This window comes from Leiobunum rupestre, chromosome 6 (assembly GCF_980474605.1).
Source record: "Leiobunum rupestre chromosome 6, qqLeiRupe1.1.hap1, whole genome shotgun sequence".
Lineage (NCBI taxonomy): Eukaryota > Metazoa > Arthropoda > Arachnida > Opiliones > Sclerosomatidae > Leiobunum > Leiobunum rupestre.
Genome location: NC_143389.1, coordinates 5,297,784 through 5,316,329, shown reverse-complemented (window position 1 = coordinate 5,316,329; position 18,546 = coordinate 5,297,784). Strand labels below are relative to the sequence as shown.

Sequence of the window (18,546 nt, the reverse complement as noted above, 5' to 3'; positions counted from 1 at the left end):
TTTAAAATCAGACGCAAAAACTTTAGAGGTGAATTTGATAAACGGGTAGTACTTTTATGTTAGCTAACATGTTTCATAATTCGTTTTGGTGATTTTTTTTATTAAAAAGTTATAGAAAAAGTGTTTTCTACTAAAAATCTTGTTTTTATTTGGTAAATTATAGGTTAATTTTAGTATTTTTACGCATTGCAATAACAAGTAAAACAATACCGGAAAAGGTTTCATTCCATAAGTAGGATTAAATTATCATATTATTTCGATGAATATTCATTCTTATTTAAAATATTTTTATAACTAAACCTACAATACTTTCTCAATGGACAATTGCTGTAAATCGCGACACATTCAAATCATGATTTAATTTGTAATGATCACTTTTTACAACGGGATATACAAATTGTAAATGGCAAAAGGTGGGTCACACCAAAAGCCATTCCGACTCTGGTTTGGTTTCCATATAATTAAAACAAGTAAAAATAGTCAAAATAATTTTTTTATTTAATTTAAAGAAATTACATCCAGTTGAAAGTGAAATAGAAAAAACCGGTGATGCTAACTTCTCACCTTTAAATTTTGACCAAGGATCATTTCGTGTAGGTTTAATTATGTTATTATAATTTGAGTAAGATCTCCTTGGTTTTTAGCCAATTTTGTTTAGTTGTTATGAAGAGATATTCCTCTCTCTATAAAAGAAATGTAGTCTAAGAACTAGAACTTGCTGTATTACGAAATATTGTTGGCATGGACATCTTACCAGATCACCACGAACATGTTTGATGCTGAAGTTGGAATCGAACATCATCATTACGAAAGTTATTAATTTATATTGCAAGCTCAGACTCCACAAATTAGCGAAGGACAAAAATCTAGAAATGAAGGGTCAAGCCATCAGACTTAAATTGTCAAAGCTAATTTTATTTCAAGGACAATAGCGACTACATACCTTTAGTAGAATCATTATTAATCCAAGGTAGAATCATCCTTTTCAACAAAATTCCATTTACTTTTGTTTACAATTTAGAATCTCAGAATATTCCCATAACAAGCCATAACCAGTTTAACCACAACAAACCGGATAGTTACTTAAGCCTTTGACAAAATATCATTTCGCAATTAGAATTTTGTGTTTTTAATTATAAGATCATCTGCTGCTTTTTATTTGGGTTTTGAAAGAATTAATTGACTTATTTAAAAATTATAATAAAAATTTACCTTATTTTAAATTCTCACAGCCAAAATATTCGCGAATCACGTCAGAGTACCTAAAAGATTACAAACACGAACATGTGTGACGTGTCACGTGATGATTTTGTATTTTATCGCCTAATCGACAGGCGTCGCTTAAACGTGGTACCACAGGAATACGGAACAAATACCGGTTGTCTGCTAGTTATCGTTCCCGTATATTTTTGGCAAATCAAACTCCGCGTAAGGTGTCTATTTCTTTATTATGTCTATGACTTAATCAGGGATCCAAGAGGCGTTTACAAATATAGATAACAATGGCCAGTTTGGTCTTGGTGCAAGCTCAAAGATAAATGTTCTGCGGAAGAAACGCATTGTGAAAGCTACTTTCTCGGAGAATTCTACTCGAACCGATTCGCCCTTGTTAAGTACGAAGCACTCGCGAGCAATCTGTACGAAACGAGTTCTTACGTCTTCAAGTTCTGAGGATATCTTACAAGGAGACTACCCGAGGTGGTTATCACCGATTTTGTTGAAACTCGGGGGTTAGGTTGTCCTTATGGTAGTATGAAAATTGCCAAAGGGAAAAGTTGCAATGGGCTTTAGTTTTCCCATGGCAACCGAAAATATTTTGATCTCTCCATTTAAAAAAGCATGGGAATTTCTCGGTTATCCAAATTTGGTTGAAATTTAACCAAAATTGAATTTTACTCAAAATAGGTCAAATTCATCTTTTTGGGTAAGTTTTGATTTTTTTTTAAGTAATTAAGTACCCTGTGAAACCGAGAAAATTCCATGCTTTTTTAAATGGAGATTTATTGGTTTTGAGAGATCAAAAACATTTTCGGTTGCCATAGGAAAACTAAAGCTCATTGCAACTTTTTCCTTTGACAATTATCATACTACCATAAGGTCTACCTAACCCCTGAGTTTCAACAAAATCGGTGATAACCACCTCGGGTAGTCTCCTTGTTAGTTTGGACGATAAAATCTTGTCTTTCTTAAAAAAAAAAAAACAAAACGCGACTAGGGTCCCCGATTATTTCAAATAGAAAAATAAATAACGCCTACACATCTGCTCAAAATTCCACTAAAAAGGCTTTCGACTGGACCACCAAGTTGAACTCGACGAGGATGCAAATGGTCGAGAAAAGTAGTACCGACGTGTTTTTCGTACTTTGTAGCACGCACTGTCTAGCCCATTTGATCGGACTACAAATTGTGACTGTTCCAGAATAACCGAAGGCAATGCATTGTGTTACCCAAACGTAAACGAAATACCTTTAACCACTAATCAAAGATTTCGTTTTAAGTTAAGGTAAAAAAGTAGAAAATTTATCAATAAAATTCCTTATACCTAAGATCTGAATACACAATCATTTATTATGAAAAGAAAATGTATTACATTTTTATTCATTTTATACTTTAACTAAAAAATCAAATAAAATTTAAAAGTAGTGAGTTTTGGGCGAAGGAGTTATTTATTTATTTATTCAATGAAACAACAACTGCGAAACCAAAGGCTGGCTTATGTGCAGAAAGACAAATAATCAATATAACGAAAAAATAGTCCGCGACCGCGAACTACCCCCCATTTCTACCTCTGCTGCGCGTATATTGGCAATTTACCGGTTTTGTCGTGGAAGACGTCAACTCAGCTTGAGAAACTTTTAGCCCTTTTTTGGGTCACGCTGTAACCTCAACCACTTGTCGTATTTTAATTCTGTAAACGGATTTAAAATCAGCGTGTTTCACTTCACATGCCCGTATTTTCACGATTTATTTTTGAAGCCACGAAATAGTTCTTTTTATAAACTAACGTGGCCTTCTTGTTGAAATGTTGCTCTTACGTCACAGTCTCTTACTTTCACAAGCCTACTAGCGCGCGCTACAGTCGCGAGGAATATAGGTTTCTTTAGCGCGCGTGCAAATCGCTCGTGCCCAAAATATACTAATAAAGCTGTGTCTTGTGACGTAAGAGCAACATGTTAACAAGTTGGGCAAGACCACTTTTTATTTTATAAAATCAACTATTACATTTTCTGTCAAGTTTCTCATTGGTGCGCAATGCTGCGCATGCGCTACGGGAAGTTCATTTTGGGGGTCGTTCATAAAGAACGTAAGTAAGTGATAGTTTGTTGTTGGGTGATCCATAAATAATCTTTTTTTATTAAAGTCACATGTTAAGATTGACAATTATGTTGAATAAAGAGAAAATTAATTTTTGAGTTTTAATAAATGGTCATATATTATAACAAAAAAAGTTCTCCGAACTGTTTAGTTCCTGCCTTAAGGGTGCAAATATTACTTCTAATCTAATTTTATATATTCATTTATTTAGTAATGTAGTCAACCATACATTCAGTCTTCCAAATGACAAATGGCCTATTTCTGGGATCGATGTATATGGCCATAGACATCGGTCCCAGAAATAATAATAAAAATCTCTGGTTACACTCTACTAACATCTTTGAATATATATCCAAATTGCTTCTCGTCCATAAACCATTAAACCAAATGCGTGTATAAAATGTTAGTTTGTATAGTGTAGTCTAAGCATTTGGTTTAATTTCGTCGCGCGTCACAGTGTATCTTTTATTAATTTCCCAAATTCGAACTTTCGAAGTGAGCTAACCCCATTATTCACCTTGAGCTAACCCACCCAATGTCTAAGCCTTTTGGTGTCTAAGGCTCTAGCCGACACCATACCGTGTGCCTCTCAAAAAAAAAAAAAAATGTCTAAGCCTTGAGCGCCGTACATGCAAAAATGGTACGTAATGTTTTATTGTCTTTCAAATACCTTATGGGTTATAGGGTTCTTAACACTTACTTCTCTTAACTAAATGTGAAAGTATTCTACAGTCTGAAAGAGCATGAAACGATCCGGAAATAATAATTAGTAAACTGATGTAACTTACAAGCTTTACAGGTTCAATATACCTGAGAGTTTGCAAGCAACAGCTTTTCCTGAAAACTTTATTTCCAACTATTATTCTATTAGTAATAACTAAAGTATATGCATTATATATGTGTAAGCTCAAGGTTCGTGTAGATATTTCCTCTATTGGTGTAAGCGTATGTTATAAGTCTAAGGTCAACCATCAAGAATTCTCAAAAGTGGTGAAAATAAACTCTGCTAAAATGTAGGGTACGCGATGAAACGCTATGTATCTATGGACTTAACTAAATAATAAAATATTTTAAATAGGTTAAACAAAATAACAGAAGAATTTTTTTAATCTACGAAAGATTTACAATTTATAATTACGGTGAAAGGCGCATTAATATAAATATTATTTTCATTAATTTTTAGACGAAATTAAAACAGATAGATCTACGGCTTACATTATATCAACGGAGTTCAAAAATTGAAAAAAATTCATAATTTAAAAAATAGACCACTTATCTGTGCATTTTAATTTCATTTATTTGAGTTTGCCACTAAGGCGAAAATAGAAAATTAAAAATAAATAATTTAAATCTCACTTTTAGGCCAGAAGTTTTAAAATTTGAATACTGCAAATTGAGATACCAACTGAAAAATTTCCGATATTAAAAAAAAAAAAACGTCCACCTGAGCCACTTGGAAAATTATTTAAAATTGTTTAACTCATCAAAGGATTCCGTAGAAATTTCATTAAAATTAGTTATTAGATAATTAGTGCCTAAAGTTTAAAGATGAAGTTTGTTTTCCATTTTGGGAAATGTCCAATTGCTATCGGTATAAAAAATTAAAATTGTATACACCAATAAATATGTTTTATTTTTTTGTAAAGGAACAAAAATGTAAAATTTTCAGTATTTAATATGAATAATTACAAAATTTAAAAAGAGAAGACACGCATGTATTTTAAATTTTAATTGGGATGTATAGAGCCCTCAACATTGAGCTTTCGACCCTGTAATTTTCAAACAATTTGTTTTTCAATTTTTCTGACATAGACCTTTAAAATTTATTTAATATGGAGAAAAATACAATTATTTTAAGAGCCCAAAAGTTTTCACATTAGCACAATTAGCTAGAACTAACGATAATAGTAGGTAGGTGTGATCATCACTTTCTTTGTCCATATAATATTTATTGCTACATGTATACGGGGTGTTACGGATAAGAGTACCGAAACTTTCTATATGAATTCTATGGGTCTCTATGAGTAAACAATGTAGTATAAACATGGGTCCTAAAGTGCTTCGTTTCAGAGATATGGGCTCTCAAATATTACCCAAAAAAACCGGACACAGCCTTGGAACTCTAAACACTAAAAATAAATTGGATTTAGTGGAAGCTATTCAACTGGGATGGCCATAGAAATCTCATAGGTAACTAGAATGCTGCCGTGTAACTGGCAAATGGACCAAACGCCGTGGCATACGATAGCCAGATCTCAGCCAATCAGAGCTCAAAGAGTGGTTCTGCCAAGAACTTAATGTCACCAGAGAGAATGACGTCAACTAGCTCCCGCGATAGTAGCGGAACCAAGGAGGATTATTATCCTCCTTGGCGGAACCACTCTACGGCCTCTCATTGGCTGAAGGTTCAAAACGAACTGGCGACAAGCTCGGCCGTAGGCGGCAGCATTCTAGTTACCTATGAGATTTCTATGGGGATGGCTGCATGAGCGAGTACAGATCAATACCATTTTAATGCAGGAAGTAGCGAAAAAAATTTGACAGCTAATAATATAAATTATTACACTATGATTTTAGCCAAAGGACGAAAAAGCTTAGTATTTTATTTGAAAAAAAAAAACATATTGTATAGAGTAGTAATATCACCTCGTAGCTTTGGCCATGGCCACCATTTTAGGCGCGTTTTTTTCTCTAAAGGAAAAAGCATGGGTGGCGTTGCGTGATGTAGCACTGATGTCTTTGTTTTGTAGAAAACAAAATATTTTAGAGCTGTCTAAGAAAATTTACAAGTGCACTAGTTTTATTTCACTTGCTTAGTGAAGGATAGTTGCTATTTATCAATATTGAAAAATATATTAATATACAAAGTTCAATTTAGTTCAAATTCTCAGAAGTGGCATAATTATGTCACTTTTGATATTCTTGATATAAAACCGTATAAATTACTTGCACAATTTATAAAAGCCATGATATTAACAGTTCTTCATCATCTGAAAAAAATATTTTTTATCACAAGATTTTCAGCATCAGTTGAGTGAGTTCAAGCATTGAATCTCAGGAAATAAATTGGCTGATTACTCTTTGCGGTGTATTTAGTATTTTTAGCTTATATGGCGCCATCTGTGCTTTTTAATATATTTGTACTTTGTAAGCGGTTTTTCAGATTGCATAAATTTAAAAGAAAGAATTGAAATTTAACCTATTAAAATAATTTCATAATAGTTCTGTTAAAATCACTTTTTCGAATAGACTATGGTCAGATGTCGCCACAGATGTGGCCTACTTTGCCGATAAACGCTTTATTTTGGTTTCCCTGTGTTTTCAAAAAGTAGGCTCTATTTTCACATGAGGTTCTACTGTTTATCCTCTTGGCAAATATGCGTCTGATGAACCTTTTTGGAATTTACTCTAGTACCGCACCTACAAACTAGTAACAGCAAGAAAAGTTCCATTTAATTGGGTATATTTTAATGGCAATTTTATATCTATGATGAACAACGTGATTTTTCTGTGTTTTAGTAGGATGGTTGTAGAAACATGAAATGAATGTTCCTGCGAAGGGACGAGAATGGCAGACATAGTGAGCGATAAGTCAATAAATATCCTTCTTAATTTTTTTTAATTCATTCTGTTATATTTTTTTATATTACATTGTAAACCTAGTGCTTGACAAGGGGTCACGTACCTGAAAGCTCGCAATTTTAACGTTTATGACATTAAAATAATGTTTTAAAGCCATGAAGTATCAGTTGTGTCATTTTAATTTTATTATCAATTTTTAACCATGGATACAAAATTCAATTTATATGACTCTTACAAATATGTTTAATTATATAAGTTGTTGCTTTTTTAAAATTAATTTGAGTTTATATACCGTTATATTGTATATTGATATCTTAAAGGTGACGCCACAAACCTATTAATAGAAGAACAACAGTTACTCTCCAGGGCTGCTTTCAGTAACGCTCAATTTACTGTAAGATTTTTCGCGTTTACGGTGTCGACATCATATTGCTCATCGGCTACTCAACGAAGCCATCGGCTGTAAGAGCATTACTTTTCGTTGCTCAACGGTGTAGTGACAAACTAAGAATGGCGCGAACATCAACTTAAATGTCGTTAAACTTAATTGATTTATTAAAAATTATTGGATTTTATGAATAAAAATGACAAACAAATCACGGAAAACGCAAACAATTAAGAAAAATTAGAATATTTTGTCTAAATGAAAAGAGACTTAAAACGGTTTTAAAATTCACAATTTATTTATTTAAATGAGGATTTTTAAATCAATAAATTGTGAATTTTAAAACCGTTTTAAGTCTCTTTTCATTTAGTTTTTCACTATGTGCTTCTCTTCACTTTTATATTTTATCTAAATGATTGGTTTACGTGTGAATTTCTGTTAAGCCTTTGTATACATGAGGTAGTCCCAGGTAGGCGCCTTTTCCCAAAATTGTCCATGGCCAAATGAAGCGTTCAACAAGATTCTATGTCACGTTGGACAACGGTCTCAAACTCTCAACTGAAATATATTTCCTTGAAATCGGTTTCTTCTCCGCGTTGAGTCTTACTGAACGCAGCCTAAAAAATGTTATATCCGTGATCAATTCCTTATGTACAGACTTATGCTCTTTTATAAGATCTTCGAAAAAGGTTATATAATTGTAATATCATTGTTTTATTGAATGTGCAAATTTAACGATGTAACTTTGCATCATCAATTTTAATTTCATTATAAGTTACTCCAAATACACAATACAGCTTATTATCAAGAAATTGCAATAAATGTGGCCAATTAACGAATTGATATTAATAAATTCAAGCACATTGGTCTTGATCACAATCTTAAGCATTTTAATCTAAAACTTCTTACAGGTCAAGAATGTTTTTATTTATACTAAAGAAAATGACTAGACTGTACACAATTGATTATTCAGATTAAATTAAATGAATTTGAAAAGTGGCATGTACATATATTGTAAACTCCACAGATTTAAGAGTCTGATAAAAAACAGTTGACATTTTTAGATAAGTGATACATATAAAATTACTTCGATTTTTTAAAATTTAATAATATCCATAATTATGAAGTCATAAATAGTTACTGAAACAACATACAACCTAATTTCACATTTTTTCCACCAGATTACACAGAAGATGCGGTAACTGGTGCAAGTTCTGTTAGAACAAGTTAGTGGTTGTTAGCAATTTTTCTATTTGGAATTTACTCCCTGTAATGATCAAGTTGGGTTTCTACAAAACTGAAGCCCTTTTTTAATAAAATATCGTGCTTAGAAAAATTAACAATAAAGTATTTATTAAGGCTTAGGATGAATGATTATTTTGAGATGATCAAGATAGTCTAGTTTTCCTTAATCCACGGTCATGATAGTCTAGTTTTCCTTAATCCACGGTCATGATAGTCTAGTTTTCCTTCATCCACGGTCATGATAGTCTAGTTTAATTCCTTCGTCACGACAAGGCGGAAACGTCATCCACTTGCGTTTCAATGTCTTCGGAATACATAAGTTTTAAAGAACCAATTAGACACCAGACTGATTTGGTAATCTGTTAAGGCTAGTATTACATTGGTAGAATATGAGGTCGATTAAGAGAAACGCTGAAAATTGTCCCAGCATAGTCATTCTCCCTAAGTATAAATATGTACATTTTTGGTATTATAGAAAATAAAACTTTTGATTAGATTGTGGATTGACGCCAAATGTGATAAAATGAAATTGTACCTTTACGCATCAGAGCCATTTCGACTGTAACGTTATACATCATACATATGTATTGATCCGTAAAGAAACAGGTGCCATTTCGGAACCCGGTGAATTTCAATTCCAAACATGTCGCATTTGTTTCTGGGATCAAACCACGCCGCATTGTACGCTAAATTTCGACCCACAACGCCCCAAGTAGTAATTGACAAGATCGTCTCATATTTGTCGGAGGGAATTAGCGGCCCGTTGAACGAAGCGGCGGATGTGGGCTGCGGATCCGGACAAAGTTCGAGAATACTTTCTCCGTATTTCAAAAAAGTAACCGGAACCGACGTGAGCGAACATCAGCTGGAGAAAGCCAAGCTACACCCTGATAATCCAGCCAACGTGACATTCAATATGTCAACTGCAGAAACGCTTCCATTCGAGGACAACTCGTTGCAATTGATAAGTGCTGGACAAAGCTTTCATTGGTTTGATCAAGAAAAGTTCTTCGAAACAGCCAGACGAATTCTAGTGCCAAGAGGAGTGGTTGCCTTGTACGGATACTTTTTACCGTTTATAAGGGGTGCGTTGTATATTTTTTGGGAACCGCTTATTATTAAAGGGAAAATATACTCTAGCGCCACTCAAAATTATTTTTAAAATTAAATTTATCAAGTTTATTATAACAATGGAGAAACAACTGCTATATTACTTTGTCAGATCTTAATTTAGTGTGCTTTTTGACGAAATTGATTGAAATTTAATTTACCAGTACGAGGTTGATCTAAAGCCTTTGAAATGAAATCGAAACCCAAAGCAAAATTTTATCATTTCACTGACCCAGATTTTGTTCCTTAAAGAACTCCACCAAATTATTGATATAGTAAGTGTAGGAAGCTGTTGTCCCACGTAGCATATGAGCTAGCCACCACCGTCCTACCTTTTAACTCGGCCAGCGATTTGAGGCATTTAAAGGCTAGCTGATTTAGGCCTAAGGTGGTGCCTTGGGTATTAGCCTAGTTGATTGTTATTATTATTCTACTTTATGAAATTTGATATGGTATTTGACTGGCCAATAAATGTCTTTGATTTAATACCCATTAGCGCAACCCTACCAGAAAATTTACTGAAACCTATTGGACCATACTATTGGCTTTTTAAATATTTGAGTTAGTATGTGAAATACTGATTTGGTTCCCCTAAAATAATGATTGCACACGGGTATCGGAAATTTCACTTTAAGTGATTCTACAAAGCCTATTTAACTTTTTAAGTATTTGATCTTGTAATTTACATTTTATCCAATTTCTAAAAATGGTGTTTGCACACACAACTACGAGGGGTTTATCTCTCTGCGTAAGAGTAAGTAATCCGCGTACCTTACGTAATCTGAAATCACGTATTCTTCGCGCAATCTTAACCTACTCCGCGTAATCTGTGTACAATCAAACTAGTATAAAGAGCTTTTCGAAATATTTTTTCTTAAGAATGAATGTTATCATAATCAGTTTCGTAACAATTAGGAAACAACGAGGATCTTTCTAATCGTCTGGAGAAGCTGATTCTTCGTTATCACTACGAAGACGTCGGCAAATACTGGGATGAGCGACGAGACATGATCATGGGAATGTATAACGGCGTCAAGTTGCCTTTCAAAGATTTCGTCCGAGATGACAATATTTTCGTCCGCAAAGAGATGCGCTTCAAGGACTATGTCGGCTACCTCCGAACGTGGTCCGCCTTTCAAACTCTGATCAAAGAACAAGGCGAAGCCGCTGGAGAGGAAATTCTGCAAAAGTTCCAAAGGGAACTACTCAGAGAACTTTCGATGGACGAAAACGACGAAGGAGACTTCATCATTCACGTTTCAATTCGATATTTCCTTCTAATGGGAAGAAATTAGATGTCTTGTACCATAATAAAAGTAATTGGTAGAGTTGTACATTGCAATAATAAATAAGAATAATATGTTATTATCGTGTAAATCGTTTTATTGACAAAATTCAACAGTTTACAATAATTTTATAATTTCCATAAATAAGAAAAATGAAATATATTTGCCACAAATATATAAACAATTTATTAATATAGTGTTAAATAGTCTTTGTCTTATACTTAGGACATCCATATCAGGTACTGAATTCGACATTTTACACACGCCTAGAGCAGATCTCGCAGAGGACTTTATGAAAATTACTATTAATTAATTTTAACTGAACATTTATCTCCCACACTTAATCAGTTAATTTTACTCAAATCCAAGGATATTTTACGCATGTAAAGCTGTGAATGAGATCTGTAGATAACCCAAAAGAGAGATATATATATTTTGTCAGAATCAACTAGATCCCAAGGCTTGAGATATACAGAGTGTTTCAAAAGATTACCTTTTTAAACACAATGTTTTGGGGCCTCACTGACCCTGCTCCCTCTAGGCTGGTCTCAGGCCCCTACCTTTTTGCCAAGTTCCGGGCGCCTTTAGATTTAGGCCTACTTCTCTAGTTCGCGCACTGGCTCAAAGTTCGTTGACTTTATTAAATGACGAATTTAAACTGAAGACCTTGTACGAGTATACCCAAAATTATAAGTCCCTCTCTGTAATATGTTCTGGCTGAGGCCCTGTGCTGCAGCACATTTTGCGCACAGGCCAATTTAACATTGGAAATTTAAATACATTGTATTGTGAATTTCAACCATGTTAACCTTTCGTTATGAATTTTTAATATTACAAAGAGTGATACTGCTTTTCGCTAGATTTAACCGGAAATCAGACTTAAGATTTTATTACTAACATAGAAATTAAAATATTTATTAGGATAATTTTATTGTCATAAAATATTCTACTAACGTCTGTTAAATACTAACATGTTAAAAATTATTTCCTGAGGTGGGCATTGATGAAATACATAATCCACTCGTCATAAAAACGTATTCTTCGGTTCCACTGTACCAATTTTTGTTCAATCAGCTGTAAACTAAGGGACGGTTAATAATTTCCCAACTTTATCTTAGTAAGGCTAAGTAACCCCTCGGTGTTTAGTACGTCCGCCGTTTTAACACCTCGAAATTCGTATGATTAAGGCTAGAGACTAATTTATATTTCTAAGAATTTCGATTGTAATTGAAATAAGTTTAAAACGCGTGTTAAAAAATTGTTTTTATAAAATTAATTTTATATTAATGAAATGGGTACATTGCATACGTTGCTTACCTAAATAGGACGGAGCTTAATCCATTGGTAAATTATCCTTTTCATTCATAGGTCATACTGCTTTAGCTTTTGCTTAATACATAATTTGATGTAAGTTAAAGAATTGGTAACTAATTTCCCAACATAATCTTGGAGTGATTGGTCCGTCTGTCGCAATAAAACCTCTATTCGTACGATAGACTATTTTAAAATTAATTTCTTAGTAATTAGATGATTATATTTAATACGTTGTTTAACTGAATAGTTCTGAACATATTCCTTTGGTAAATTAGGTAATTTAACAACACATTAAAACACTACTTACTTTGGTTATCCAATCTCTGTTTTCGGTCAGTCCGTGGGTCGAAATAAAATCCCCAAGTATTATACTGCCTGTAGATTGAAGACTGGAGAGAAAATCTATATTTATATTGCTTATTTTCTCGTTGAAACGTCTCATTTCAATGCCAATTTGTTGATTAAAAATAATTATAAATGAATGCATTTAATAAATTTATTACAAATTGGGACGGAGAATAATCCGTTGGTAAATTATCGTTATGATAACAATTTTGTTTCGATTATGTGGTGATATTTTTATCTCTTCTCGTGAAAATGAGCGAAATTTATCAATACTCTTGATGTTGTAAGCATATTTTTTCTGCCCTTAGACTCCCACTGTACTGTACTATCAGAGCTAAACTGATAATGTTACAAGACAGAGTAATATTGTATTATCTATTAAAATATAGTGAAAATAAACCGTTGTCTTATGACCGTATCAGTTAAGCCCTGAGACTACAGTGGAAGTCTTGGAAAAGACATCCTACCAATTAAATTAAAATATTATTAATTATAAGAACAGCATAATTTAAACAGTTTATATACATTAACTTGTAGAACCTCTTAACTTTATTTACAATGAGTGCCGATCATTTAAAACCAAAAATCGCCGTTATTGGTGGATGCATTGTGGACTTGGTCAGGTATGATATAAATAACATTTTATTTAAATTATGTGTGTAACTGATATGACGACGAAATGCAATGTTTCAGACATAACTAAGAGTTCTATAAATTTCAATATATTTATTTTGTACGTTAAAAATACCAAAAACAAATAGTAAATTGGTTAAATATCGCTTCTCGGTACTAAAAATTAAAAATTGTTTCAGCAGTTAATATACTTTTCTCTTAGTTGAAGTGAAAGTTGTGTAAAAGTGTGGGTGCAAAATGTGCCCCGCTTCTGGGCCGGGCGGCTGTAAACCGTTCAGCATACGTAAAATTTGGACAAATTATAACGACCCAGGAAAGGCCCTATTTAAAGACTTTTAAATAATTCGCATATATTATAGCATACACTTTTTCATTGAAGGGTTTGAAAATTTTACAATATCAGTCACATCTTGAAAATAACCTATACAGCTCACTGGTGCCTTAGAATCGTGTTGAAAATAATAACAATATTTTTAGCTATGTCTCACGTTTTCCAAAAGCGGGAGAGACGCTCATTGGGCAAAAATTTCATCAGGCCTTCGGAGGAAAAGGAGCCAACCAGTGTGTCATGGTTGCCAATTTGGCAGAGCCTGTAGCCATGATAGCAAAAGTATGTATCAGATCAGTTATTATTAATTTTAAACTTCGTAACAGAAATTGTAAAACTCATACCGTCTTTCAAACTTTAAACAGGTTGGAAATGATAGTTTTGGAGATGGTTTCATCAATCATTTTAAATCATTGTCCATTAATAATGGTAACTGAAATTATTTTTATATCATTTCTTAACTGTACAGAATCTTTTAAGCTTATGTTGATCTTGTTCACGATACTATTTGAAACTCTTCCATGTTTATGGTAGAAGGCTACATGTATTATCATAAGTGTATAACATTATTACATAAGTGTGACACTTCTTATTCTTCACATGCAAAAAAATTACTGAGAGCTATTCTCAAGACAGACTGCTTTACGGGCTTCGTCGCCGTTTTGCGCCCGCTTGCTAACGCGTCACACGTAGCCTCGGACAGCACCTCGCTAGGGGGAGATCTTCTTGTGATGACGTCACTCTCTTACTAGCTCTCAGTAAAATATTCCTCAAAGTGACAGCCTTATGGATCAATATTATAGACTTATGGTATTATCATACGTTTATAATTAAGTTTAACGTAATTGTGTCAGTTCCCATACATTTGTATTTAGATAAATTTCTACATTTTTCGTAGACTTCATACTATATTGTTTGGGTGTGATGTAAATTCTGAGTAATTGCATAAATAACCATTGGTAATTAATTTGAGTAACTGACACACTTATGGAAATATTTATAGACTTATGGTGACATTTTATTTGAACGATTTAACAACACGTTTTAATATGTAGATCACGTTACTGTGGAATCTTCAACGCACACAAGCACATCGAATATCGCCGTCACTGCGTCCGGTAACATCTTTTTAAACATGTAATTAACATCATAAGCAATTAAACACCCGAAGTTTGACACTTCCTACAGTTCCTTTTATCATAACGCGAATTTCTGAATTTACAATTGATCAATTGAATCATTAAAAAGCTAAAGACGGAAAACACTCCACCATTCTTTGGTTATGACGCCCTTGAAATATCAGCCTTACGGCCTTTTTTCACGAATCAGCCAAAGCTTATTGAAAACCTAAAGGCTTTCAAAAGTAAAAATAATTGACTACTATTTAAAGCCATAAAAGCATTTATTGCCATCACACTAAACTGGCAGTGATATTTCCAGCGAAGATAGTAGTGAGTGACTAGTTTCAAATACAGAATCACTCCGCGACAGACTACCATATACGAAAGTGTTCAGTGTCAAGGCTATTATGTTACTTATGATCAACATTTTTTGAGATCCATATTTATAATATCTGTCTTTTTTTAAGGTGAAAATAGCATAATCAATGTATTTGGCGCCATTGACCACCTTTCTCCAGCCGACGCCATTCGTGCTGCTCAGGATCTGTTTCCGAGTTGCGAGTTGTTGATCTGCACCTACGAATGCCCCAGAACGACGCTACTTGAGATTTTAAAAGCTGCCAGGGCCAATGGAGGTAAAACCGGTCGTGGATATTTGCTACTTGCTGAGTTGCTGGCTTCAGGGCCCCGGTTTCAGGGCCGCCCTATCCATAAGGCAGATTAGGCAAAGCTCCTAGGGCCTACGAAACTTTAGGATACATTAGGGCCTACGATTCCTTATAATAGAGCCTACGAAGGTCCGAAAAGTCGGTAAATGAGAGATTTTTGCCTAAGGCCTACGGAAAGGGGCCCGGTTTTAGCGGCTCCATTTTTAGCCCAGGGCCAAGTCAAAAGATGTCTTATAGGAGCTTGAGTCTTATTTTCGGTTATATTAAATTTACTTACAACAATATGTTTGCAAATGTCCATACTTAACATTTGGTTTTATATTTCGAGCAGAGAGCAAATCGGTCCCAATTGGTACTGACAGTTTAGTACTTATTAATTTAAAAAATCCTTAATTTAAATTGCATAATTTACTTCAAAAAATAGGACAAAAAAAGGTTTTAAACCAATTCCGATACAAAGCAAATCTAAGCAAAGTTAAATATTTGATAGTAATTAAATTCTATTTAATTTTATATTATACTACCCATAATTTCGATTTCAAAATATCAGGAACAGTGAGTCCCCTTAGATACTTGGTCCATGCCTACACTCACTATTACCGTTAACCTCAGCAAGTTTTTTATGGAAAGGGGAGACCGAACGCCGAAGGAGTTTGCTACAAGCTGGGATCGAGCCGGCAACTGAGTATTACCTTTTCCCATAAGAGAGTTACAACAGTGATGATACTTCAGTAATTATTGGTTTCAGTGAAGACGCTGGTGAATGCAGCTCCTTGCGGGGAAGAACCATTTGAGGAACTGTATCCCTATATCGATATAATATGTGTCAATGAAATTGAAGTAAGTTTGATCATCAACGTTTAGCTTTTTTTATAGAGCTTTCAAATAAATACCCCGAAAGTAACTAACCAAGTTTTTTAACGGGTCACATAGGTATTTGTATTTTACTAGTTTCTCGCGCGAACTCCGGGAACAAAGGTGGAACAGCTACGTGGGCAGGTGGGCGCAATTCCAATCAAGGTTTGCTTGGGAAGCCTGTCGATTTTTGAAGGGGAAGGGGTTGAAATGGCGCGAACGAAATTTAAATGACATTTTATCTCCTTGGTTTGAGTTGGCGGAAAATGGCCTGAAGGTACTATGCCCACCTGACTAAGACGTCGTTAGTTCGTCTCTACCCGAAAAAAGGCAAACAAAATAGCCCCTGGAAATATGATTGGCCTGATCTGCTATCACTAGGAAGGGAAGGACTTACGGACTTGGGATTAAGGTAGTGCGTTGGATATTAGCATAGCTGATTATTATTACTCTATTTTCACCCATATTTTTGAACGCCAGTTTTGCCCGTTTAAAGACCCGATATTGTGAAATTAATTTCGACGCTATCTTTTGTTGAGCTAAAACATATCTTTTACTGGTGGTTATATATATACTTAAAAAAGGACCAATAATCTCAGAAATATTAATAAGATGTGTGGATATGTTTTCGTAATATTTGGTTTGAAAAAAATGTTTGTGATTTCAGGCAGAATTCGTGTGCGGAAAAAGAGTGTCTAATTTAGCAGAAGCCGAAATTGCAGCTAAGACGTTATTCGCCAAAGGAAAATTTGAAGCAGTGATTTTAACTTTAGGAGCGAATGGTTCATTGGTCTTGTCGTCTAGTCAGCATTCAGTTCACGTTCCAGCACCTAAAGTCAAATCCGTTGACACTACCGTAAGCGTCTAATTTTTTTAAAACTATTTTCGGTGTCAGTATGTACGGTGCTTTACCGGTCTTATGATGTCCATTGTTGTGGAATTTCGTTTAGTGTTAATCGATTCAGGAATCCATAACGATTTGGTATGCTTCATCCGTACGACCGCCTTAACATCATTTCCCCCGATGCTTATAAAACCGGGGTTAAACAACGTAAAGTTAAACAAAGTGATCTTTTTTACGGAAATATGTTTTTTTTTAATAATAATAATCAGCTAGGCTAATACCCAAAGCACCACCTTAGGCCTAAGTCATCATGCGACTTTTGAAGCCCTTAATTCAGGTGGACGGGTTACAATGCGTAGGAGGGTGGTGGCAAGCCCTGCATGCCACGAGATCGAGCCAACAGCTCCCTACACTAACTATTACCGTAAACCTCTACAAGTTTGTATGAACAATAAACTTGAGGTTTGCTGAATCCATCTTCATAAAGTGTAAAGTTATATAAAGTATACGGGTATTATTCGGAGCGCTTTACTGGCTCAAAATTATACGAAAATCGCCAATCATTTCTTTAGAATGTTTTTCTTCATATACGATCTGACTTCATTGGCTCTATGGAGTTACAGAAACTAATATAATAATAAGTTTCAAAGTAAATGTTTCGACGACGGTAGTTTTTTTAGCAGCCCTATTTATTATATGAATTATCTTTCAACATTTTATTTTGAATTAAAAATCAATAATGTTAATTCATGATTTTTGCGTCAACGTACCACTGTTTCTATTCCGAAATGTTTTTCTTGGTGAAATGACTGATACAATTTGGTTCTTTATGTAATGATTAAAATTGAGCTTGTTCTTTGAATAATCCTCTTTTAATTCTTACAGGGTGCCGGCGATTCGTTCATGGGAAGCTTGGGCTACTTTCTGGTGAATTACAAGAATTTATCTTTGGAAGAGATGACGAAACGAGCTTGTGAAATTGCTAGTATTTCTGTGCAAGGAGAGGGAACCCAACAAAGTTTTCCTAAAAAGAGTGCAATTCCTGGTCATATTTTTCAGTAAACCAAAATGTATTACCTGTTATGATCTAGAAAAATTATGCATTCTATTACAATTATAATTAAAATGAGTTGAAAACATTTACAATTGGTTCAGTGCTTACAACATGACAATCATTGAGGCAACCTTTGAAAAACAATCAAGCTCGAAAGTGCAAGTCTCTATATTTGAACCATGTGCTTTTTTTGTTGTGGCCCCCAAGAAAGCACAGGAGATTATCTTCTTTGTACCATAAAGTATAGAAAGTAGATAAGTAGACGGTTTGTTGTATTAGCTCTCACCAAATTTTTATTGTTTATTTCCGGTTGTGATTTCCTGCTAGTCTTCTTTCGATACGCTCTTGGCGAAATGGTCCAACGAAACCTTTTCTCTTAGCATTTTCTTTTCAATTTTCGCGCTGTCTTTTCACAAAATATTTCCTTATCTTAAAAGGTATGAAATGTTGAAATGAAAGAT

General features: G+C 34.1%; 2 protein-coding genes across 2 annotated transcripts; both read left to right on the top strand.

Annotated features, from left to right (window-relative positions):
* Positions 1-3,918: 3,918 nt before the first annotated feature.
* On the top strand, positions 3,919-11,002 carry LOC149939174 (putative methyltransferase DDB_G0268948). The gene is made up of 4 exons (XM_090177880.1): positions 3,919-3,955; positions 8,464-8,508; positions 9,023-9,612; positions 10,553-11,002. The coding sequence occupies exons 3-4, from the start codon at positions 9,171-9,173 to the stop codon at positions 10,930-10,932; spliced, it is 822 nt and encodes a 273-aa protein (XP_090034006.1). The 5' UTR covers positions 3,919-3,955; positions 8,464-8,508; positions 9,023-9,170; the 3' UTR covers positions 10,933-11,002.
* A 1,242-nt stretch (positions 11,003-12,244) lies between these two features.
* LOC149939173 (ribokinase) lies at positions 12,245-18,350 on the top strand. Its single transcript, XM_090177774.1, has 9 exons — positions 12,245-12,267; positions 13,120-13,205; positions 13,693-13,825; positions 13,909-13,972; positions 14,599-14,661; positions 15,132-15,299; positions 16,081-16,172; positions 16,855-17,043; positions 17,917-18,350. The coding sequence occupies exons 2-9, from the start codon at positions 13,141-13,143 to the stop codon at positions 18,091-18,093; spliced, it is 951 nt and encodes a 316-aa protein (XP_090033900.1). The 5' UTR covers positions 12,245-12,267; positions 13,120-13,140; the 3' UTR covers positions 18,094-18,350.
* Positions 18,351-18,546: the final 196 nt, after the last annotated feature.